This window comes from Chelonia mydas, chromosome 22 (assembly GCF_015237465.2).
Source record: "Chelonia mydas isolate rCheMyd1 chromosome 22, rCheMyd1.pri.v2, whole genome shotgun sequence".
In the NCBI taxonomy this organism is placed as follows: Eukaryota; Metazoa; Chordata; order Testudines; family Cheloniidae; genus Chelonia; species Chelonia mydas.
This window is the reverse complement of record NC_051262.2, coordinates 10,880,583-10,906,558: the sequence shown is the minus strand read 5'-3', so window position 1 is coordinate 10,906,558 and position 25,976 is coordinate 10,880,583. Positions and strand designations below refer to the sequence as shown.

General features: G+C 42.4%; 1 protein-coding gene across 2 annotated transcripts; it reads left to right on the top strand.

Annotated features, from left to right (window-relative positions):
* The first annotated feature begins 389 nt into the window (after window positions 1-389).
* CRTAM (cytotoxic and regulatory T cell molecule) lies at window positions 390-25,106 on the top strand. Of its 2 annotated transcripts, XM_037882490.2 has the most exons (15): window positions 390-487; window positions 6,248-6,394; window positions 10,043-10,195; window positions 14,970-15,113; window positions 17,926-18,087; window positions 18,935-19,009; window positions 19,111-19,215; window positions 19,509-19,574; window positions 19,776-19,883; window positions 20,722-20,820; window positions 21,480-21,578; window positions 22,049-22,138; window positions 22,774-22,920; window positions 23,349-23,414; window positions 24,937-25,106. In XM_037882490.2, the coding sequence occupies exons 1-15, from the start codon at window positions 439-441 to the stop codon at window positions 25,065-25,067; spliced, it is 1,641 nt and encodes a 546-aa protein (XP_037738418.1). In that variant the 5' UTR covers window positions 390-438; the 3' UTR covers window positions 25,068-25,106. The 2 variants fall into 2 exon arrangements, with proteins under 2 accessions (XP_037738418.1, XP_037738419.1); XM_037882491.2 differs by lacking the exon at window positions 19,509-19,574.
* Window positions 25,107-25,976: the final 870 nt, after the last annotated feature.

Genomic DNA, 25,976 nt, shown 5'->3' with positions numbered 1-25,976 from the left:
CTATACACATTGGTCCAGCACCCATGCCTCCCAGGACTCTATATTTCTTTTTATCATTGTCTCCCTCTCCTGCTATGTTCCTTTTCCCACAGCACATAAGTGGGATGCAACCCCTATGACATCTGAGTCCAAGCGGGCACAGAGTCATAGCATCTAGCACCTGTCAACCCACAGTTTAATAATTTTAGAACATGTGGGGTCACGCAGCTTTCTCCCTAGTGGTCACGGCAGGGGAAACAACCCAGCGAGAAAACATGAGCTCAAGTAGGAACAGCAGAAAAAGAAGAGGGAGGCAGTGACCTCAGCGCTGATGAAGTCATGGTAACCCCACTCCCCACCCCGTTGAAAAGGAACCCACTGCAAGTCTGCACTTCTAAAGTGAAGAGGAAGTTCGTGCAGCATAACAGACAGAGACGGGCTACGCTTACATCCCACAACATGACTTTCACCGCCGTGCTCTGTATCGTGGCTTTGTTACCACTGCAAGGTAAGCGACATCATTTAACTGCCTGTCTTAAAAGCTCCTAAACGGAATTATTTTGTTTATAGAACTTCACTGCACCACACGCCAGAATGCTTTTTATTATTAACTGCATTGCACTATTACCACCAAGCTTTTCAGCAGGATCTTCTGCCACCTAAGGGCCACTCAGTTCCAATTAACTGTTAAACCCAAGGACAATCGTTTGCCTTATAAGCCTTGGAAACACAGTGTAGAGAACAGAGAGCCAGGAACTGCTGGATTCTCATCCTGGTTCTGATCCTGACTCACAAAATAGCCTTACATCTCTCTACCTCCATTTGCCCATCTGTAAAATAGGGCTAATGGCAGCTACCTTGCAGGTGTGCTGTAAGGGTAACGTAGCCTTGTTAATGTTTAGAGAGTGCTTTGAAAACAGAGAACACTATATAAATGCTCAGTATTATTATTCCTGCTACAGGATGTAGCCCTGTTTACATATGTTGCTAACCTGCACCTCATCACTCACACGCATCAGCATGTGTGCAAGGATTGCCTGTGAACATGTCAAATAATGACCAGATTTAAACAAAGGCCATGCAAGTCAATAATTCACACTGAAGGACACTTACAGCTTCCATTCCTGATCCTTGCATGATTTTTGCACTGCCTGCAGTATGAACCCCAAAAGGATAGTCTCTCCCCACTTCTTGACAAAGATTTAAGAGAAGAAATTGCAGTAAGGTCTCATTTCCTGAGACTTTGATAATAGTGCAAAATATACTACTATACCAGTGTATTGTGAATCCGAGTCCAGATTAAAGAAAATAGACAAAATACACTTTACATTACATCATCCCTGGGATGGGGTATATCATTATTGCTTGTGTTTGTTAACTAAGTGATCACCTTTAAAACGGGTCATTTTAATCTTAAATTAAATTGATATGGTTATTTTGGTATTTGCAGTGTTCCATATACTTACTCTAAGGAATACCCTGGGAATACAGTGAACCCTGAGATCATAGTATTAAGTTATTATCCGAGGCAATTGACCATCTTTTGGGGCCATCCACTGTACTCTAATTTGCAAAAATCCTGTTGTGCATACCATAAGCTTCTCAGATATCAGCGTAAATTAGCGAGGTTCTACTATACAATCAAACCAGTCATAGGCAGGGCCCCATGTATTCTGCAGTTATTAAATTTGCCACAAAATTCACTCCTTGCTGCAGAATTGCTCTCCAGAATCTCACCGTTCATTTCTTTGTTAATGATATTTCTAGTCTGATGGTTGTAAAGATAATGCTGAAAATATGAACTGAGTGTAAACCTCTGCAGTGATTTCTGTATGAGTCTGCAGACAGCCTACAACAATAGCTCTGAGAGATGTGAACTGCTCCATTCATCCCAGTCCTGCTACCTCTTGCTCTCCAGTTTTCCCCAGGAGGAGTAATGGATTGTGCTACAGCGCACGCTCTCTGCGTTGTTCCATGGGGAAACAGGGTGATCATGGAGACGGAGCTTGTGGCCAGCTTGCAGCCAGGGAGCTGGCCTAGGGATATACACTGGGCTTCCCAACGGCATAGCTGCCAAGGCCCAGGTGGCTGAAGTGATGAGCCATTGAAACTGGCTACCAGAGTCACCCTTGCCATCTTCAAAAGTAATCAACAAATTTTACATCAATAAATATAGGCAATTCTGAGCCAGGGCTTAGTGTGTTTGCGTGAGGGTTGGGAGAAGGCCGGGAATGAAGGGCATTTCACGGTGCCTGAATTAATTCACATTACCCCAGCACTGGAGCTGTTGTGAAATTTGGTCCCAATGTGCCTATAGATTTTATTTAATAAGGTAACTTGATTCCCAACACTTCTATGGAACATGGCGCAATTCTGATGGGGAAGGGTTGTCAGGGACTCCCCACCAGCCAGTGCATTAAGAAAGCCCACCCGAAAAGAAGTGTTCAGGCATTCAGAGGTGGACGCGACTAAGATAACACTGCCTCAGGCAGCATTAACACAGGCTGAGATATTCCACAGGCTCAGCAAATGGGAGAGGATGACGGAACAACGTGCAGACATGACCATCACCTTCCCCCCACTAGTCCCACTTTCTTCTGCCTGCAGATCCAAATGAGTTTCCATGGGGCTGGGTGAAGAGAGAACAATGCTGCAGAAAGTGCGTCCCATCCCCTGCAGCCACTCTCTCCATTATGCCCCTGGGGTTTCTGTCCTCCTCGCCCCATTCATGGAGATGGAGGAGACGTGATCTGGTCGCTAGTTACTCAAAGTAATGCTCTGAGGAGATACTGTGCAGAATGTGAATGATCTGCAATGCCCAATCATCTGAAAACCCAAACAATACCATTGTTCACTTCAGTTTAGAGACGGGCCTCAGTCCTTGTCTGTGGTTGAGGAGCACTTGGGACAACTCGAGGAAGGGAAGCTGGCCAATCTCCACTCCTCCCTGCAATCCTGAGCTGGCTGTGCACTGGGTTGCTTCCATGGAATAATTCAGCACAGCCTAGAGGTGGCTCTAATTTCCTCCAGGTACCAATGGCTCAATGGGGTCATTAGAGCAACTGGGGATCAATCGAGCACAGAGATAACCCTGACTGCATCCCCTATACTGTCCATAGGGAATGGGGCAAGATGAATATCTCCCTATATTAGGATGACCCTTTTGTGACCAGCTACAATGGCTTTAGAACCGCTGTGCTGGGGGAACAGGGCAACGTTGACCCCAGACAGGGAGGGAAATGCGGCCCATGAGTCATGGCCGGTGAACATCCCACTGCCTCAGATGGAAAGTCTGTGTGTGTTCAGTTCTGGGCTTTAGTCTATTTTTTTAAACATGCTTTCCTATTTAGAGTCTGGTTTCTCTCACTTCAAATAGTGTGATCTGACAGACCCCCCACGCCAATGTTAGCGACAGGAAATAGTAAAGATGTAGAAAGGCCCTGTGGAAAACCACAGACGAGGCTACCTCAGCTACACTAACAAGATGAACCCGATAACGCACTTCTCCATAGATGGAACTCCGGAGGGCTCACAAAAGGAATGTTTTCTTTTGCCACCGGGTCTGTGGCAATCATTTCTAAGTGCCATGAAACCTGAAAAACTAACTTATTGTTATTTCCCTCATATAATGGACCCTTTTTTGTTTGAAAAACAATTTAATACTGGGAGATGGAGATGGTATCCCATGTAAACAAATATATGGCTGAGCCACTTAAATAGAACACAGACTGCCGCCAAAGTGTCTTCTATGGGAGAAACACCAACCGAATCAACTTCTTCCTCAATCATAATTTTTCACGTAACCTTCATTGGGGTAATTCTGGTCTGTGTGCCCTGAAGAGGTGTTAAAATGGCTAACTGAAAGCACAACATATTCATGGTTGTCACTATCTGCTTGTCTCCTACAAAGGCATCCATAAAACAGCCCTGGTCATTATAATTAGGGATATAAATTCGGCAGCAAAAAATCACATCTGTTGAATGACATGAATTGAATGATTTGCCAGCATGTCCATTATGGTGCTGAATAATGGGTTGACCACTGAATCAGAAAGAATTAGAATTTACGAACGCATCCCAATATATGGATTCTATGGCCACAAGGGACCATTGTGATCATCTAGTCTGACCTCCTGCACAGAGGTCATAGGACTTCCCTGAATTTATTATGGCTTCAAGTCCAGTAGCTGTGCTTGAACTAGAGCATAACCACAGGTCTCCCCTCACTTACCCGGGGTGAGAATCAGGAGTAACTCCACTGAAGTCAATGGAATTTCACTGGGGTTAAATAATGTAAGCACGAGAAGAATCAGCCCCACGGTATCTTTTTATGACCAGTTGGTTTGTATTGGATGAGTCACTCCTTCATGCAAAAGGACAACCTCTGTGCTTCCTGGTTCTGGCCCAGGTAGACAGCAAAATACTCAAGTACCATGAGAGTTAGTCCTGCAGCTTCATGGACCCTATAGATCAGACAGTGAGGGCCACATTGATACAAACAACTGAAGCCTTGGGTGTGCATCCAGCTCAATTTACAGTGACCTACCCTGGGGACGAAGTTTGCCTTCCATGGGAGCTCCCAGCTACACTGCTAACCATTTCTCTTTGCCACTTCCGGGGTGGGAGATGAGTAAGGACATGGAGGGGAACATGGCTACAGACCTGCATGTCTACCACATTCCCTACAGCCAGCCCAATCCTGCTGTCACTGAAGTCAGTAAAAAACCTCCTGTTGACTTTAGTAGCAAAGAACCTAACATTGCCATTTTTGGTTCTTTTAAAAAAATAAAGTGCTTCCTATTTGTGCAACCAAGGCAGACTTATTGCCCCAAAGGTCCAGCACTCCCACACTCTGGCAAGCAATTTGCTGTAGGCAGCTACTTTAAAAAAAAAAACTGATTGAAAAACAAATTCCCTTAACTGCCTATTTACTTAGCTCTGACACAGTTACTGCTGTTCGCAATTTCTCCAACGCATGTTTGTTTGGAGGACGCCAAAAAACATTTAAGGCCATAAAACATGTTCACAAAGTGCAGTATATATCTCAGCATGGTCAATTCTGGCTGGGAAGAGGAACGTACTTTATTGCTTCACTGTAAAATGAGCCGGGAGAATGGAATTTCTTTTCAGTTACATATGTTAAGCCAGATCCTGACTTTAATGGAGAGCCGTACCGATTTACTGCAACTGAAGATCTAGACATTTGAATATAAAAGGGTTGATTTTTCAAAGATGCTGAGCACCCACAATTACTGTTAATTTAAACGGGAGTTGGGAGAGCTCACCATTTCTGAAAATCGGACACAACAATGGGTAATTGCAGGACAGTGCTTTGAGCTCTGAGTCATTTGCTCAGATCTGGCCCAGGCTGGTGACTAAAAACCACTGTGTGTTTAAATGCATGAATCACGTATTCATTGAATCCACCTATTTCTGGCTCTTCGATGGCTTGTGTAAAATAAATTGAGGGGTCCTGTTGTGGTGGGCAGGTACGCAACATCACAAAACCCCCCTACAAGGGTTGGGAGTCTCAGCAGAGCTTCCAAAGATCAAACTGGTCATAACACTGAACCCTCTTCTAATCCACAGAGGGCTGTAGAAAGACGTCTGTGGGATTATGGCTGCAGGCTAAGATTCTGAAGACTTCAGTTTGGTTCTGAGTTCTTCCACAGACATTGAGGCCAAGATCCTCAAAGGTATTTAGGAAATTGATTTCAGTGGAACTTAGACGCCTAAATACCTTTGAATCTGGACCTGAGTGTCTTTGTGCCTTAGTGTCCTACCTTCAAAATGGGGATAATAGCACTCCCTTGCCTTAGAGTGATGCTGAGAGGGTAAATACACTAATAACTGTGAGGTGCGGAGATACCTATGGCAGATGAAGACCATAGAGATACCTACATTAAATAGAATGGCACATTCATGAACAGGGAAGCATGAGATGCCATTGTCCATCCTGTCCCTGTTCTGGGGATAGAGGAGTTCAGTCCTTAGGTCTGTCGAGCCAGCGTCTCTTGTTGGCATGAGATTCACTCTCGGGGCTTGTCCACAAGGGGAAATTTACCAGTATAACTCCTATTCTAGAACAAGTGTGCTAAATGGGGAGTTTTATTGATATAAATGTACAATTATACCAGTAGAGTTATGCTGGTAAATTTCCCCTTGCAGACAACCCTTTTTCAAAAAAGCAGCAGGCTGGTGTATTGCACTGTGCAGAATGCTCTCAGTTTGCCTCACATCACATGTCACAACTGTTTTTCTCTGGCAGGGGATTTTCAAGAGGTTCACACTGAAAGTGTAACTGTGGAGGAGGGGCAGGATTTAAGCCTACAATGTGATTTTACCGGAGACCATGAATCTGTCTTCACGTGGTCAGACCCTCGGGGGTTTCTCATTTTTCTAAAGAGCGACCGAGGTAAGTGTCAAAACCTGCTTCCGGGTTACTTTCCATTTGATAGGAGAGGGGTCAGTCATCGGTGGTCTTTCCTATCTCCCACCTACTGTAAGATCTGACTCACCTACAGGCCCACTTAGAACTTTTGTACATTCAGTCTCTTTCCTACAGGAAGTTGATTAAATGGAAACCCCACCAGAGTGGTTTGTAAATGGGGCCTCAAGCAATAAACTGTATTTACCACTAGCACCATCATCCCAGCTCAAAAACCCACCACCGACTGAAAGGACCTACGCGTGCTGTAGATTGTGTCTTATCTAGCTGAGAAAGAAGGTTCAACGTGTTCCTTGCTTAGAATCCACATTGGTTTTTAACTTATTAAAAAAGCAACTGTTTTAATAAGAAGCTGGTGAGTGCTATAACCCTGGAGACTGCTAACTGATGCAAACACACCCATGTTTACTGCTACCTTGTCTTCCACCCAACTCCTGTCCGTCCCCTAATTCTATCTTGTCACTCCTAGATTGTGAGCTCTGTGGGGCAGCGACTGTCTGTGTCTTACTTATTTGTACAGAGCATAGCATAGCGGACCCTGTTCACTCTTAGGTGCACTAAAAACTACTGGGATTTTTCAAAGGGAATCCGGCACCCAACTCCCGTTGAAAGTCAGCATGAACTGAGTACCCCACACCTAATGGGTCCCTTTGAGAATTTCAGCTAAAATCATCATTGATATGATTGCTGAGTGGATAACTGCTAAATTCATTGAATAAATAATCTGACAAATACATTTGCCAGATAATTTACTCAATAAATTTTGCAAACATTTCCAAATGGAATACATGGTGAACTTTTTAAATATTGATATATTATATTATTATTATTATTTGCCCAGCTCCGAAATCATGTATATGCTTTTGAAAATTTTGTCCAATTCAATTTACCAATCTCAAAGAGGTATAATAGTAGGTTAGGATGGAAGATCATACAAAGAGTCTATGAACCCAGATCTTCAGCTGGTGTCAATCTGCATGACTTCATTGAAGTCCGTGAAACTACACTGATATTGCCAGGGGTGCTGGAACAATCTGTATCGTTGGGGTGCTGAAAGCCATTGAACCAAACTGTAAACCCTGTATCTGATGGAAACCACTTCAAGCCAAGGAGTGTGGCACGACCCCTAGCTCCAGCACCTAGGGATATTGCACCAGCTGAGGATTTGACCCACCGTCTATTCCTCTGCAAAGACATGTGATAATCTCCTTTTCGGGTGTATAATATTAAAGTGATATTAAACATGAGGATTAGTGTTTGTAAAGTAATTGATAAGTCTAAAGCACCAGTATTTTTGCTTTTATTTTCCATGTTAGTGGAGAAACAAAATTTTATGCCATATGTGGGCATTTGCATTCTCAGTCTTATCACCATAAGCCTCTGTTCAAAGAAGCAATGAGACACGCAGCTTAACAAATCATTTTCTTATTCCATATGGCGAAAAATTAAACATGACGAATCATCTAGCTTACACACAACAGTGATTTGAAATTTTTTTTTTTTCATGTTTAGTCCTTTCCAGAAATTTAATCACCTGTGATTCCATCACTCACCTAAATATTTTTAAAGCCTTAAAAAGCCTCAACTAAAAAAAGAAGTTTCTGAAGTTCTTTAGTCTCCCCCAATGGATGGCCCATTTCCTCAATTTCAGTTCACTTTAAAGGCAGGCTGTTACTTTCTGTGTTGTGATTGCGGTGAGCGAAGGCGACGCCGGGGAGGGGTAGGGGGGGTCACATGCCCCTCCCCAGACAACTGGGGGTGGGGGCACGTTCAGCAGCAACCGCAGCGGTGAAAGGAGCAGAACGTGGGGCTACCCGGCGGCCCCACGGCAGCAGCTCCTCCGACATGGCTGTACTGCCCCCAGCCCTTCCACGCAGCTGTGTCTCCTGGGGTCTGAACAGCCGTGCTGGAGGAGAGGGCTGGGGGCGGGACCAGTGCAGCCACGCCAGAGGAACTCCCGGCGTGGGGCTGCCCAGCGGCCTGCTCCTTCCATCGCTGCGGTTCCTGGGAGAGCCATGCGGCACTGAAATGAACCGCAAGGCTCTCCCGGGAACCACAGCGGCGAAAGGGGCAGAACGTGCGACCACCGCTCCCAGGAGCCAGCGCCCCGCACTGGCAGCTCCTCCGGCGCGGCTGTACCGGTCCCGCCCCCAGCCCCGTCCTCCGGCGCGGCTGTACAGACCCCAGGAGACACAGCTGCGTGGAAGGGCTGGGGGCGGTACATGGGGCTGGCCTCTTTTGGCCTGAAATTGGCATCCTGCGCAGCGGGAGGACACAGCCGCCCCGGCTACACGTAATATGGGATGGGGAGGGGACAGGGACAGCGCGGGGGTCCAGGCTGGGGGACGGAGAGGAGTCACATGGGGAGTCACATGCCCCCCTTTAGCTGGTGCCCCCCTTTGCGTCCCTCCCATGAGTCGCCGGTGGGAGAGCTGATGTGACCTGCTCGACTCAATCCCAAGATTCCCATGGGTCACACGGGGGAAAGAGGGAAGGAGTGTCCTGAAAGCCCAAAGAGATATTAATCTGCTGAGAGATCTGGATATTCCAGGAAGGTGTCTCATTAAAGGGCAACTAATTAGGCAGAACTAGGATCAGACAACTCATTAATACTTCAAGATTTATGGACATGGCGCATTACATAATTCCACCCCCCTTTTGCAGATGGGGAAACAGGCCCATCACCATGAGATGGTGCATAAAGTAACACAGTGAGTCTGTCTCTGAGACGGGAATAGAACCCCACTCTCTGGAGTCCTAACGTGCACTGGATCATGCTACAGCCCCTTCCATGTTGCCACTTCATAATCCTCCAAACATTTGCTGACCTTTACCTGCCCCGGGGACCCAAATTCCATTAGTATCTTGAGAGCCCCCACAAACCAACATCAATGAATTTAGTCACACAACCCTCCCCTGTGAGGCAAGGAAGTCTAAGAGGAGGCCAGGTGGTTTAGTGGATGGTGCACTAGCCTGGCTCTATTCCCAGTTCTGCCTGCTGCCTGGCCTTGGGCAAAGCACTTCATCTCTCTGTGCCTCTGTTTACCCTTCCACCCTTTGTCTGTCATCTCTTTAAACTTTAAACTCATTGGAGCAGGGACATCTCCTACTGCACGTCTGTACAGCACGTAGTACAATAAGGCCCCAGTCTAGGTTGGGGCCTCTAAGTACTACTGCAATATAAATAATTAACATTAGCCCCATTTGACAGATAGGAAACTGAGGCAAAGAGATTTGCATAAAGTCACACAGGAAATCCGTGGCAGAGCCAGGGGATGAACTGTAGTTTCCTGAGTGCAAGAAGAATGTTTTACCCACAAGACCCACCTGCCTCTCAAACCAAACTTCTTTCTGAGCTTTGAAACACACAGGAAACGTTATGACCTCCCTTCCCCCTCATATGCATTTTTAATTTATTGATATATCTCTATTTCCCAGATCCAGCGAGGAATGATTAGCACTAGAATTGTTCATTAAACACTGAGAGCAAATGAATGAAAAAGAAAGTCATTCACACCTGATGAACAAAGCCAATCTCTCCTGTTATCACTTTGGTTACCCATGTCGCTCGTATGGACCAATGCACTTACTATTCCATTCTTTTTTCACTTACAGGTTTAAAAGATCAGAGATACAAGCTTATCCATTATTCAAAATATAAATTATCTATCAGCCTCTCTAATGTAACAGTACAGGATGAAGGCACATACACATGCTTCTACTATGACGTACCAGTCAAAACCAAGAAAGTGAATGTTACTGTCTTAGGTGAGTTCCATTAGAGAAGCTAAATTTGCATAGGTTTCTAAGAAAATCCAACCTCCTCCTATGCTTTTTTTTCCTGAATGAAGGCTATCCCATTTTACTGTATTCTTTTGTAATGATATGTTTAAGAGGCCGTGTTGTAGTAACTAAGGCCTCAAAGTTATGAGTTATTACTATTCAAGAATTGCCCAGGTATCAAGACCTTTTAGAAATGATAGAACAGAGGGCTAAGAGAATAAAAACCCAGTGTCTAACAGCTAGATTTCTTCAACAGGCTGAGGAAATGCAGAGTTGCGGCAGCCTTTCACAAAAGCGTACTGCTGGTACTGCTAACAAGAGCTCCCCTGTTCCTTGTCTGTCAATGAGTTAAACATTAAATGCATATCAAAAGTGAAGATATTATATAATATGCCAAATAGAGTTGTCAATTAGGGAACTTAATGGAATCTAATTTTATTATTCAAATGTGTATAAGAGGGAAGTCAGCTATAAGTGGTACAGTATTGGGCAAAATATTATCAACTTTAATGACAGGGTTTACCTCATGGGCAATGCTTTTAGGAAAGCAAGGGACTGTGCTCATATTGATTTGTTTTTACTTTAAGTGATAAACTGAGGAAGTCAGGTTAATGTTTGCAATCAAACATGCTTATGCTAACAAGTCAGTGAAATATGCTTGTGCTAAAAGAGGCAGTGAATAAAAGGAACTGAAATCAAATAGTATGTTTATAAGGACATTTGACCACAGAGAGGAATAACCAGAAATGTAACTATTTGATTCATAATGCAAAGACTCAGCTCAGCAAACATACCAAGGTTCCACCATTCTTGTTAAAAAGAACAAAAACAGAAGATTTACACAGGTCTACCAGCCTGTTGAAGAACAACAGTTCTTGAAGTGACATTGTATTGTATAACGGGCTGTTAAAAGAAGTTTGAAAAGCATCAAAGACTATGGAGGGACTCTGTATACATTATATTAACCTTAAACTGAACATTTCAGCAACTAGCAAAGTGTTGATAGAGAAACTGCTACCTGAGTAAGCATAACTGCAAAGAAGACCAAGGCATACACCGCAAAGGGGCCCATGAAAAGTGATTTGGTTGCTAAGTTGGTGGCGTGAGCAAACCAGCTGGTGCTCAAGGTATGTCCTAAAATGTTTGCACCAACATTTATGACCTAACTTATTTCAGATAAGCTGGAGTGACCAAATGTATTGCACAAAGAGACTAGAAAATTCAAGTCCACTGGAAGAATTCAGCTGACATATCATTCTCTGATTGAATGGTGAGAGAGGACAACTTTCATTTTGGTTGGACATTTAGAATCTTGAGAAGTATGGGTCACCATCTGATTGAGCCACACCCAGAACCTCCAAGAAGAGCGACAAAGTTGGACCACCCAGCAAAAATAGGATAAAACAGCCTGTCTCCTTCGGCACATTGCTTCCTGAAAGCCAAAGACACCTGGAAGGAGGAAGAACTGAGTTCCTGGGCTGGCCACCTGGGAATCCTCTTCATTGTCACCTATCTCTTTCAATTTTCCAGGTTACCCACTAGCACACCAGGAAAAGACTATAGTCATGTCCATCCTTTGCTCCACCTATTTATACATGGTCAACTCCTGCTGTGGAGATATCTGAGCTGAAAGCTAACAGCTGAGCAAAGATCTGGTGATAAGCAACACACAGACTTTCTTTTGGGTCACAATGCAAAACAGTCAGTTTATCACTTACTGAAACTGGACACCTAACTAGTCAAGAAGTGTATATGTTCCCACGTGCTTTAAAGATGGTCAGAGAGTTGCAATGTGTGTCCTTATTTTGTAATAGATTCATAGATACTAAGGTCAGAAGCGACCATTATGATCATCTAGTCTGACCTCCTGCACAATGCAGACCAGAGAATCTCACCCACCCACTCCTGCAAGAAACCTCTCACCTATGTCTGAGCTATTGAAGTCCTCAAATCATGGTTTAAAGACTTGAAGGTGCAAAGAATCCTCCAGCAAGTGACCCGTGCCCCATGCTACAGAGGAAGGCGAAAAACCCCCAGGGCCTCTTCCAGTCTGCCCTGGAGGAAAATTCCTTCCCTACCCCAAATATGGCGATCAGCTGAACCCTGAGCATGTGGGCAAGATTCACCAGCCAGATACCCAGGAAAGAATTCTCTGTAGGAACTCAAATCCCACCCCATCCAACATCCCATCACAGGCCATTGGGCCTATTTACCATGAATAGTTAAAGATCAATTAATTGCCAAAATCATGTTATCCCATCATACCATCTCCTCCATAAACTTATCGAGTTTAATCTTGAAGCCAGATAGGTCTTTTGCCACCACTGCTTCCCTTGGAAGGCTGTTCCAGAACTTCACTCCTCTGATGGTTAGAAACCTTTGTCTAATTTCAAGACTAAACTTCCCGATGGCCAGTTTATATCCATTTGTTCTTGTGTCCACATTGGTAGTGAGCTTAAATAATTCCTCTCCCTCCCTGGTATTTATCCCTCTGATATATTTATAGAGAGCAATCATATCTCCCCTCAGCCTTCTTTTGGATAGGCTAAACAAACCAAGCTCCTTGAGTCTCCCTTCATAAGACAGGTTTTCCATTCCTCAGATCATCCTTGTAGCCCTTCTCTGTACCTGTTCCAGTTTGAATTATCCTTCTTAAACATGGGAGACCAGAACTGCACACGGTATTCCAGATGAGGTCTCACCAGTGTCTTGTATAACAGTACTAACACCTCCTTATCTCTACTGGAAATACCTCACTTGATCCATCCCAAGACCGCATGAGCTTTTTTCACAGCCACATCACATTGGCGGCTCATAGTCATCCTGTGGTCAACCAATACTTCAAGGTCCTTCTCCTCCTCCATTACTTCTAATTGAGGCATCCCCAGCTTATAACTAAAATTCTTGTTATTAATCCCTAAATGCATGACCTTACACTTCTCACTAGTAAATTTCATCCTATTACTCCTGTTTACGAGGTCATCCAGATCCTCCTGTATGATATCCCAGTCCTTCTCTAAATTGGCAATACCTCCCAGCTTTGTATCATCTGCAAACTTTATTAGCACACTCCCACTTTCTGTGCCGAGGTCAATAATAAAAAGATTAAATAAGCATTGACTACTATAGATCCATTCATTGGGAAGGAGACTTTGGTAAATTGGTATGTAAGTAATCAACCGACTTACCTTGTGATCTAGCTTTGTATTGTTTTTCCTCTGTTGTGTTCGCAACACTGGAGTTGATAACCAACTGGCATAAGTGAGGCCCGATTTTGAGGGACTCAGTCAAAATCTAAACAAGGTCACTTTCCTAAGATAGTGAATGAGTATAAATGTTATTCTCTATTGTGGTCATGTAATTTGATTCTGCAAACATAAATAGTTATATAAACCCATTTTCTAGTTTGTTAGCCAAATCATAGTTCAATGCTATTTTTTGTTGCTTTATATAAGAACATAAGAATGGCCATACTGGGTCAGACCAAAGGTCCATCTAGCCCAGTATCCTGTCTTCTGACAGTGGCCAATGCCATGTGCCCCAGAGGGAATGAACAGAACAGGTAAACATCAAGTGATCCATCCCCTGTCGCTTATTCCCAGATTCTGGCAAACAGAGGCTAGGGACACCATCCTTGCCCATCCTGGCTAATAGCCATTGATGGACCTACCCTGCATGAACTTATCTAGTTCTTTTTTTTAACCCTGTTATAGTCTTCATAGAATCATAGAATATCAGGGTTGGAAGGGACCTCAGGAGGTCATCTAGTCCAACCCCCTGCTCAAAGCAGGACCAATCCCCAATTAAATCATCCCAGCCAGGGCTTGGCCTTCACAACATCCTCTGGCAAAGAGTACCACAGACTGACTGTGCGTTGTGTGAAAAAATACTTCCTTTTGGGGGTTCACAGATAACTGCATTTCTTGATTAGAAGAGATTGGTGCTTCTTAAGCTTTCTGGGCCCTTGTACTAGCTTGCCAGAATGCCTTTGTGCTTCACAAAATAGTGGGGCACTGATTTCTCCTACTTAATGCTGTGACTGACTGCAAAGCTGCCGTGTGGAGCAGCCTACGTTCCATCATAGGCTAGAGTTGCAGAACTGAATGGGAAGCTGGGAATGACAGTGGCCAATAGAGAAAGTCAACACTAAGATAGGGTTAGGGAGCCTAGAGTATTAGTCTTAAAAGTTTGAAGTACAGTGAGTAAATAAAGTACCCTAAATGCAGCTCAGTGTGGATGGTAGGCCAAATTCTCTGCCCCCTCTCTATACCTGGGCAGTGCAGGATGGAATCTGGCCCTCGCCTCTTTGCTGGGGAGGTTCGAGCGTGGAGATGTTTCCAATGAGTACAGAGACAGCATAGCGCCATCCCTGCTACACTTCATCCCCGGAAAAGGGAATGTCTGGGGGAGATAGAGGTGTTGTCACAACACACTGTGCTCTGGCTATGCTCAGCTGGGGAACAGTCTCTTGGAAACTGTTGCCAGCTGGTGCAAGTTAGGACAGCCTCTATGCTGCTCTAACCAGTGATGGGGCCAGGGAAGGAATCAGGCAGACATGTCCAGTTTTTTGGGTCAGGGGCTACATCTTCATATGCAGCTGTATCGTGCCAAGCAACAGGGAGCCCTGATCCTGGCTGGGGCCTCAAGGTGCACCCTTAATTGAAAGAAATAATAATATAGGGTGAGGTACATGCAACCAATCATAAAACTGATTGCACAAGACTGCAAGAGCCTATCTCACCATGTGTCTTTGTTACAGCTGCTCCCTCCAAGCCACTGTTGGAAGTATCAGATATTAGAACCAATGGCAAAGAAGAAAAGATTGTACTGAGCTGCTTAACCCAGGGAAGTAAGCCCCCTCCTCAGATTACATGGCTGCTAAATAATGGGCTGGAAGTCTATGGTGAGTTTTAAATGGCCACTGAGTGGCGTGCGTTTGTTGGAATATTTTTATCAGCCATTAATGTTCTGTACAAATACCACTGAACCAGCATTGGTCCCGTTTGGAAAGGTCTCAGCACCTGGGGATAGGAGGCCTGAGAACTGGATACAAGTGCTAAATTCTGGGGAGCCCTCTTTTTAAAGGGAGGGGGTTGACTCAGGACAGCTAACAGTGGCTCAATTTTCACAGCACAGACATAGTAGTTAATCCTTAATCTGCCTCTGCGACTAACCCCATTTTCTAGGTGCGGGAGCTGAGGAACACACAGGTTAAGAGCCACATTCTAAATCCCTTTTTCACACTGAATATAGCACTTACCCATGCCAGTAGTTCCCTTGCTTACTGAAGGTTGCACTATTTGTCCTTGAGTGACTTGCTCAAGCCCAAACAGCAAGCCCATAAAAGCCAACATTGGAACTCAGATCCTGGTTCCTGGCACTCAACCCACCAGATGCCTCCCAATGTCAGTTAATGAAGATCCATCTTCCCCGGTAGAGCTCTGAGCACATGCATCTAAAGGGAGAGTAAGGAGCTACTGGTGTGGTTTAAACAACCGTTCTAAATATTGTGATCTAATAATAACTGCCTTGCTAGCAGGAGCAGAAATACACTTAAGAGGAAATGCAGGTCCCTCTGAGCATGTGGGGGATAGATCAGAAAAAACAGGTGTGAATGGTTTCCTCTCTTACTTTACTTGCTGTTTTGGATCATGAAGTGAAACTTGTATTTTGGGTCATGAAGCAAAGCTTGCAAGTCTTCACCTGTAGTCTTGGTAAAAGATATATTTTCAGAGTTCCCTAGTTTAAAGGATGCTTGGGGGATTCGGAGTTGTGCAGTCTATTTAGAAAGTAATAAAGATGTAGATTATATGGACAATATTACACCATGCAACCCAGAGAGGTCTTTTATATCTTGTATAAACTGCTGCATTATTTCAGTGTGCCTTGCTTAGTTTGTTAGTCTGATTATGCAATTGTGCATGCAATACTGAGGCCTGGAGATTTAAAAACTGCTGCTTACCTACCTGCTCTCTTTGCAGTTTGGATCTTTATGTAATACGGGCGCAGCCCCAAGCTGGAGCATTTTATTCCTGATGCAATGTGCCCTTTGACCTTAAGTCACATGGACATCTGGTAAATGTAGTTGTGTAACTAAGGTTCCATATTGTTCCAGGCTTTTTTGTTCGATACCTGAATAGAGTTTTATGATGCAGGCTTTGATATTAAAGAGTGATGATGAATTTTCTCATCTGTTTGCAGTACATGCAAATTAAATGGATTTTAGTTTTGAATGGAAAAATTTTAATTTTGTTGGGTGATAAATTTTATCTCCTTCTTTAAAGAAGGCTAGAACCAAGGAATTTCTCTGACTGAAAAGTGTAAATATTACCAGAGTTAACAGAGAGAAGGCTAGTTCTAGGAAGAGATTCTAGGCTAAAAGTATTAATGATCATTTGTCTTATCAATTGACAGATACTGTGAATTGATTTCAAGACCTTAATGCCTACAGTAGAACATGCCATTAGCAGGGCCGGCTCTAGGTTTTTTGCCGCCCCAAGCAAAACAAAAAAAAGAAGATGGCCGAAATGCCACCTCTGGAATTGTGCTGCTCCAAGCATGTACTTGCTTTGCTGGTGCCTAGAGTCCATCCTGGCCATTAGAGATTATTGTGCCACGAAGAAAAATTTGAAAAGAACTGATTTAGCAGACACATTTAGAATTTAGTCATTTATTCCTTGTCATCATTAACTACATCCTTGTTTTTCCACGTGGCATTGTTAATAAAGAGGTAACATCATCTAATAGACTGAGCAGGGAATTGGGAGGGCAGGAATGCTTGTGTCCTCAATCTGGCTGTCCCATTAGTTTACTAGATGACTTTAGGCAAGTCACTTAATCTTTTTGTGTCTCTTTCCCCTGTTATAAAATAAGGATAGTGAAAGCAACATCACAGGGTTGGTGGGAGGATTAATACAGTGCTTTAAAAATTAAAACTGCTGTATCAAGGATTGTTAGTGTATGTGCAAATATTGGGCATGCATAATATATATTTATTTGCAGATTTAACAGCTGCAGTCTGTGTGAATATGGTAACAAATGTAGGGCTATCTGGGAACTTCACTATGTGACTAGGGTGACCAGATGTCCCAGTTTTATAGGGACAGTCCAGATTTTGGGGTCCTTTTCTTATATGGGCTCCTATTAACTCCCACCCCTGTCCCGATTTTTCACATTTGCTGTCTGGTCACCCTAGTTGTGACAATGTTGCACTCAGATCTCCGAGTTGACTGCAGAACCAAAACTCAGATCCTTGTCCTGTTTTAAAGTTATAGGCCCTTATCTCTTGAGCTTAAAGCCCTTTAGCAGTATAGGGCTATGACCCAGCTGATTCTATTCAGGAGAGATCGGAGGTGCTCATGTGGGCACACTACCCATGAGATCAGAGGTGCTCATGTGGGCACACTACCCATAATAGTGTGGAACTTGCTTATATGCTTATAGTGAACTCTGATATAGTGAAGTAGAACAAAACTCCTAGGTTTTTTTCCATGCATGGTAGTGTGTAGATTGCAACTAAGCGATTCTGTCAAAAACATGACTTTGCTCTGCATGGGCTCTGCTGTGATCCATTTACACAATGGAAACACTTTTGCTCAACATTCATGTGTTGCTTTAGCAGACCAAAAGTAAAGCAGATTTGTGACTGGAAGGTTTTTCATTAAATTGCTTTTGACGGTAAAGCACTTAAATGTTTTCTTCAAATGGTTACGTAGGTGACATCAAACACAAGTTTGAACACGATGGAAAGAAATGCAACACAACCAGCACTCTCATAGTCCATGCATACAACCGAAATTCAACAGCCAGTTGTGTCATTCGTCATGAAACCCTCCGAGGAGAAAGACTGACAGCATCTTTCCAGTTTGAACATTTCAGTAAGAACAGCTTTTATTGAAGCATTGGTTGATCGGTGGTGATTCCTTTTTAACGTTTGAACTTGAAGAATAATACTGCTCTCTTGTATAGTGATTTTCATCAATAGATCTCAAAGCCTGTTGCAACACATAACAGTAGTATCATCCCCCTTTTACTGATGGGGAAACTGAGGCACAGAGTAGCAAAGTCACCCAACAAACCAGTGATGAAGCTGGGACTTGAACCTAGGTCTCTTGAGTCCTAAAACAGTGCCCCCATCCACTAGGCCACATTGAATTACCCTATTATGTTTCTGCATAGATATACATGCATAACTGAAGGTGTGGTCTACCATTCAGAGAACAAGGTCTCTTCAGTGTCTGGTTTTGGAAGACCGTACTCTCCAGTGGTTAAAGAAGGGACTTGGAGCTTGATTCCTAGGTTCTACTACCATTTCTGCCTCTTACTTACAGTGAACCTGATCCAGAACCCATTGAAGTCAGTGGGAGTCCTAGGTTCCCATGTTACATTGGAACATTCACTTCTGCTCCTTAAATATCAGAGGGGTAGCCGTGTTAGTCTGTATCCCCCAAAACAACGAGGAGTCCAGTGGCACCTTAAAGACTAACAGATTTATTTGCTCATAAGCTTTCGTGGGTAAAAACTTTATGCCCAAATCAATCTATTAGTCTTTAAGGTGCCACTGGACTTCTGCTCCTTGTACCTCTGTTTAGCATCTGTAAAATGGACCTCATACTTATTTACCTCCCATACATACTGTTAGATTCAGTTAATGCTTGTAAAGTGCTTGGAGAGCTTCGGATGAAAGAAACTAGGGAAATTCAAAGTATTATGATTGTTGTCCAGCGACTACTACAGGCTCAGCTCCAAACGTGTTAGAAATAAGCACGAGGACGTCTGAGCATCCTCAGCATTATATGGGTAAGTACAATAATAAAAAGCCACGGACTTAACAAAAAAAAAGTTTTTTATTAATATCATTTATCAAGGTTCTCCCTTTAACGCCTTGGTTTTTCCATTAGAATCCACAGAAGCTACCCCAAAATCTATAATACAGACATCACCTGTGAGCATATCTCTAGCAACACGTACCCAACAGGAAGTTTCTTCTTCTCAGACCACTGATGGTAGGTTCCACGTTTTAAAAACTTTTCACTGTTGTAAATTAAACAATATAAATTATAGAGTAGTGCTGAATTAAGGCAATCTGGGGCTTAGTGGGGAAAGGTTCAATATCATGGTCAAACTGCTTGGCCAGTGTTATTTTTTATTATTTATATGTGTCCACATCATTGTGAAATAAATCATATAAAATTATTCGTAAAGTGCTTTTGCCCAGAATATGGGCTGCAAAAGAATACTCAGGGATAGTACTGAATACTACTTGCATTGTGGTCAGAATTGGGTTCTTCTTTTCCAGTGATTGCTACAGAGTCCAATCCAAATATTAACACCGTCTTCTCTCAAAATCCTCTGCACTCTACTGATAAGAATTTTAAATTCACTTTTTCTTTATTCCATATCATTTTGGAAAAAAAAATGGATAGTTGGCCCCATATCAAAACCTAGAGCCAAATATCTCTGGAGCTTGGGAAATTTCAGATCTGGATTCCGTCTTTCTGGATTGGGTTTATTTCTAAAATACATCTTCCAATGTTCATGTCTTGTTTGGTGGATATTCCTTTAGGATCCACCCAACCAAACTTTCCTACCACTGTACCTGAGAAGCCATCTACTACCAGCTTACCAGCAATACCTACCCAGCAGAGGAAACTACCAGCCAACACAACTATTTGTAAGTAAACTTTTTTTTCTTAATGACATTAAGGCAATTTGTTAAAATGTCACATGCAGAGCAGCTGGAAATGCTGCTGAGAACAAATTTATATTCCAGCTGTTACAAAGAAACACAAAACACAATAGTTGTTACACACAGGTGAGCATTTTAGAATTGCATCCATCATAGGGAAAGACTGCCCCTCTCTACTTCTCTCTTTGTTGTGAAGACAAACACATGGAGACATGTGGGGGCAGGTCCTCAGGTGGTGTCGATTGTCATAGCTCCATCAGTGCATGCTATGATTTTATTAATACCTATCCCTATGGATGCACTAGGTGGCACTGTGCCACAGGCTGACAGAAAATAAGCATGTCAACACACCTTAAGGCTTAAGCTGTAAAGTTATTCAAGTGATAACAGCAGGATTGTCCCCAGATATAAAGAGGGTGGGAGGAGCTGCATTACCACTACATGAATTGTTTGACAGTGAGAGACTTTCCAACCTTTAAAGGGATCTCTCTGGTTGCACATAGTCATTTTATGGAAGAGATTTGGAAATGGAAATTAGTCAATTAACTTTTTTTTTTTTTTACACCAATGCAATTGGTGTAAAATACCCAGATCCTCAAAGGTATTTAGCTGCCTAACTCCCATTAATTTCATAGAAGTTAGGCATCTAAACATCTTAAAGAATCCCAGCCTTTGAAAATCTCCCACTGTACATGTAATGTCATAGATAGACGCAGCATACAGAGCAATTTAGTTTTACGAACGTGAGTTTAATTTATACTCTGAATGTACATAGTTATTTGTGTATAAGAAAAAGAAAATATTTCTCTTTTCATTTCTGCAGGGTCAGAAGTAACACTAACAGTAAATGAGGAAATTTCTAGTACAGAAGCACCGGCAACAAGTAGTGAACCAGCCACTCAGAATGCTAACGGCACCATTGGTACGTGTGCTAATGAATGTCCTTGTAAGCCAAGTGGCCATGTGCTTTAGTGAACAGGCTGGGAGGCAGGGACTCCCCAGTCCTAATTCGGGGTCTACCACTGCCTTATTTCATTACCTTGGGCGAGTCATCTAAAGGCTCCACTGAAACTTTTCAAAGCTGCTTCAGGAATTTCCATGTCCAGTTCCTACCAGGAATCCAAATGCTCTCAAGATTTAGAAAACATCAGCCTCTGATTCTGGTTCCCATACTGTAAAATGGGGATCATTAATGCAGGTGCCTGTCGGGGGTTTTTGAGACTCAGCTACAGCGGGCATTGTACAGTGCTTTGAAGGTGGAAAAGTCTAAGTATTGTTATAATTAATATTAGCTAAAGAATATGATATCTTGTCTTCCGTGGGACTTTACATGAGTCAGGAGTGAGGAAGAACTGAGTAAGGACATCAAGGTTTGGTCCTAAGGCACTTTTGACAACTCCAGCCTTAAATAGCATTTATTAGAACTGTAGCTAAGAGTTTCCACAAAACATATTGTCAGAGTCCTGAAATATTTCCTTAGTAAGGCAGAATTTTTGTTGGGCATGTCAATAGTTTGGGAATCTGATCAGACTACTGAAAGGGATAAGGTAGTCAAAATATTTTCTACTTTTATTTCTACAGAGCCAGAAATAACTTTGAACACCTCAGAAGAAACATCTGTTACAGATGTACCAGCAATAAGCAATGAACAATCAACTCAAAACTCCAACATCACCACTGGTAAATTTCTTAATGATGGAATAACATGGTAATCTAATGAACTGAACATAGGGCGGGAGCCAGGAACTCAAATTCTAAACTAACTTGTAACACTGGATCATACTGTAATGTTGGCCAACTCACTTAACTTGCTGTTTTTCAGTTTCCTCAATTGTAAAACAGAAACAACACTTGCAAACCTACTAGAGCTATTTTGAGGCTTAATTGTTTGATCCTTCTACACTGTGGCAAGGCTAGAAACCCTAAGTTTTATAATTAATACCACCTAAAGAATACAGAGCCAGATCATCAACTCATGTAAATCAACATAGCTCCATTGAAATCACTGTTGCTATCCCAATTTACACCAGCTGAGAATCTGGCCCATATACATTCCTCAAAATCATTAAATGTTGAATTAATACTGCAAAATGTAAATAATCTGGGTGACTGTGATTGGGCTAATCAGATAAACCCTTTTCATTCTACAGGATCTGAAATGACATTAAATGTGACCTCTGGGACAGAAGAACCATCAACAAACCATGAAGAAACAACTCTGAATTGTAATGCCACCATCAGTAAGTTCTTGTTAATACTAAACGTGAAATGGGCCTTCCTGAAGTCAGCCTGGTTCCCAGCAGCTAAGTGTCTACATCACCAAACCCACCATGAAGGACACTATAGGGCTGCCCTTGCTAAGAATCTCATAGGTGGGCCCATGGAGACCTAAAACAATGTTAGCATCTTGAGGCATTGGGCTAAATTCTCTGCTGGTCCACTGACTTCAGTGGAGTTTTTCCCATTTTTACACAAGCAGAAAATGTTTCCTGATTCCTCCAGGTCAATGATGGGGAAGTTTACATTGCTGTTTCCTATGTATTTCTTCTCTAAGATCCTGGTCCAAAGACCACTAAACTCAATGAAAAGACTACAGTGGATTTTGGCTCAGACCCTGAAACCAGTCTCTGGTATTGTCAACTTGCCCCTTTTGCGGCCAGTATGTTCTCAAACACAAACTTGAAGAACAATCTAATCATTAGGCTTAAAAATGATCTCACATTATCTACATTGTCCACTGCTTTATTTCTGATGAAGAGGCCTCAGCATTCCTATCCTATCACCTGGCAATCTCTCTAATAGACAGTCCTCATCTTGTTAGCTAAACGTCACAGGTAGTAGCTACCTAACTATATTAAAAATGTTTCTTTTATAGAAACCAATCTTACTTCTGAAGGAATCAGACAAAGGCAAACAAGTGTTTTGTTGCCAGTCCTGGTAGCTGTCCTTATTTTTGTGATGCTAATCATAGTCCTGCTCTTCATGAGGAAGCTGCAAAAAGCACACGGGGTTTGGAAGAGAGGTGAGTGATCTCACAATCTAAATCTCCAGTAATGTCTATGTTTAGGATGGGTGTGAGGGACTGGATAGTCAAGGGGACTGGTAACAGGATATGGGATCCTTGCATGTCTAGGTCATTGGTTAAAATCAAGCCTGTGTCAGTGGTGACTGAAAGTTATTACAAATCGCTGTTCAGGATCCAAGGGGAATGATTGGTGGTCTCAGGCCAAACCTCAATGGACAAGAGTTTTTATCACAAAAGCCACCACCAATGACTGTCTCTAATCAGCTCCTTTTTGGCAGTCCAACTACTGAATGGACATGAGGACTGAATTGCCCTCTTAACCCTCGATATTCTTCTAGTTCAGTATTTGGTCATGCAGGGATGGAGGGGTGGGCAAATGTATGAAAAAAGGTGCAACTTCTTATTTTCATTTGTTATCGGCACAGAAAATGACACTTCAGAACAGACATTGGAGAGTTACAAATCCAAGTCTAATGAAGACAATGGACAAGGTAAGCTACCGCCATGACCCCAGGCCATTGAAGCTCCCATTGAAATCAGAGTTTTGCTACTGACTTCAGCCAGACCAGATTCAAACCAACCTCATTGTTTAGGAAAGATTTGCAAATTGCAAATCTTAAACTTCAGTCATATATTTTAGTCAAATCTTCTTAGTAGGCCCAATGCAGATACATGACCACTTTAACAGTCTCTTGCATTCACCATAATAACTGGGAAACCCATTACAGATTACATTTATGCTTAACGCTTTTGACTGGGATTTTCAAAGGAGTCTAACAGTTAGTTGTACAAATCCTATTGGAATTCAGAGAGCTGGGTGCCCAACTCCCATACGTGTCTTTAAAAATCACAGCCTTTATTTGGTTTTTATTAGCTGGTTTTGGTAGTTACATGTTCACAAATATTATAAATGACAAATGCTCACCTCTAAACTCATTATTAGTTATTTGGGGGTGACGAGATGTGAAAGAAAAGGGAGGGCAAGGAGATTTTCCAAAACACTGCAGGTGGTAAAATGCTGCAAAGCAGGGGCTACCCAAATTTCAAGACACCAAGAACTTCCTTGGCAACTTGCTGTGAACCTAAGGGGCACACCTTCTCTAGAGAAGTGGTGGATACCCCATGACTTGCAGTCTTTAAGTCAAGACTGGTGTCTTTCTAAAGAATATGCTACAGCTCAAACAGAAATCATGGGCTCAATGCAGAAATTATTGTATAAGATTCCTTGTCTCATGTTATGCAGGAAGTGAGACTAGATGATTGTAATGCTCCTCCTGGCATCAAGATCTATGAATACTTACAGAAAGATTTTTATCAAAAATAAATACGCACACCTGTAATATTTGGTGGGACTTGTACCTTTGTTAGATTAACAGAAATTGCTTGTTTGTGGATTTCATCAGCAAAAAACACCTGCACTTCATCAGCTTTGTCCTCACGCTGTAGTTACAGAAAGAGCCAGCTGTGGGCTGCATTTTAAAACTCTGTGGGACACCTGGGTGTAAAATGTATTCCTACTGTACCATTGGAATCTATATAAACACATGCAGCTTTATGGCTAAAATGTCAGACGAGTCAAAAAAGGGAGAGAAATTTGCAAACACTTTTGAAATAAAATTTACTTTTTAAAATAAAAAATGTCCATAACCCTACACTTTACAAATTTTGATCAGCTCTATAATTGGTAGAAAAATGAGGGGGGGAGGGGGAAAAATCAAACTTTTGTCGAAAAAAAAAAAAAAGGGGGGGGGAAAGATTTTATTTCAAAAATCAAAGTATTTCAACCAGCTTTAGTAGAAAGAACCAATTATTTTCTTGACCACAAATTAACCTACATTGGCTCACATCCTCCAGTTCAATCGCTCTTAGAAATTGATAGTGCTCCTGTCACTGTAATATCTATACACCATCTCTTTTGGATTTATCAGTAATGTTGTAGCAAGAATGAATTTCCATCAAAATAAACCCCTCAGTCTATACGAAGACATCGACAAATTTGCATTTGTCTTTCAGTTGCCAATCAGAAGCCGAGCATGCAATACGTAACTGAAGGATATGCCGCAACAATAAAGTCGAATTCAGAAGAAAGAGATGTTTCAGCATTTGAGAAACAGCTGGCATATGGAAAAGAAACTAATGTATAGAAGTCAGAACTTGTTGGCAACATTGTACTATGTACAGAATCAATATGGTGTGTTCTCATATTTATAGTGTGACTAATCTGATGGTATGTAAAACTGTCAATCTGTGACTTATCAACATCACAGCAGGATTTCAAACAGAGGAAGAAATGCCTGATGAAATGGCTGGTCTCAACCTGGATTCTAGTTTGGATCACCGTGTTAACATTAAAAAGACGTAGCTGGAAGAGGTGCTCATAGAAATCCATTAGCAATGCATGCTTTCAATTAGCTATTTAATCAGCAGATTTAATCAGCTATTTAAATCAGCAGATTTAATTCATGGGTATCATAAATGGATCAGACATATACCAGAGCAAGTCAAGGGTCCTGATAATGGAATGCACAACCAGCCATCATTATATGAGATACAAAATTACGGAGAGGTTCATGCAACAGTTCGGCAGCCTCCTGAGATGCATTGTCTAACGATGAGACTGGGAGGCAGGAATTTCTGAGAAAGCACAAACAGTCAATATTTTTGAATTTGGGTGCCCAAAGTTAGGCATCTAATGATATTTCACCTAAATCAATATTTAGTTAATGAAATAAAAACATCATGATTTTAGAGGTGCAGAGCAACCTGCAGTTCCTGTTGACTTCAAACATTTCTGTCTCAGTTACCCACCTGTAAAATCAGGATAATACTACTTCCCTGCCTCACAAGGCAGTTGTGATAATTAACTAGTTGTTTATAAAGTGCTTGACAATGAAACCTACAGCTACTAGTCCTGTCTCCACAGTCGTTTGCCTTTTGAGGGCTTCCATAAATGTTACTAAGGGCATGATCTGAAGACAATGGGGTGACACAGGCATGGCCGAGGGTACAATTTGGCCTTCAGATCTATATTTCTGGTGGAGCTGTCAGGGCCC

Bases quoted from the DNA above. Each gene is read 5' to 3' on its own strand.
- CRTAM (XM_037882490.2), top strand. From the start codon at position 439: ATGACTTTCACCGCCGTGCTCTGTATCGTGGCTTTGTTACCACTGCAA. The intron at 15,114-17,925 runs GTGAGTTTTAAA...ATGGTTACGTAG, and splicing joins TAATGGGCTGGAAGTCTATG to GTGACATCAAACACAAGTTT. The intron at 22,921-23,348 runs GTGAGTGATCTC...TTATCGGCACAG, and splicing joins ACACGGGGTTTGGAAGAGAG to AAAATGACACTTCAGAACAG.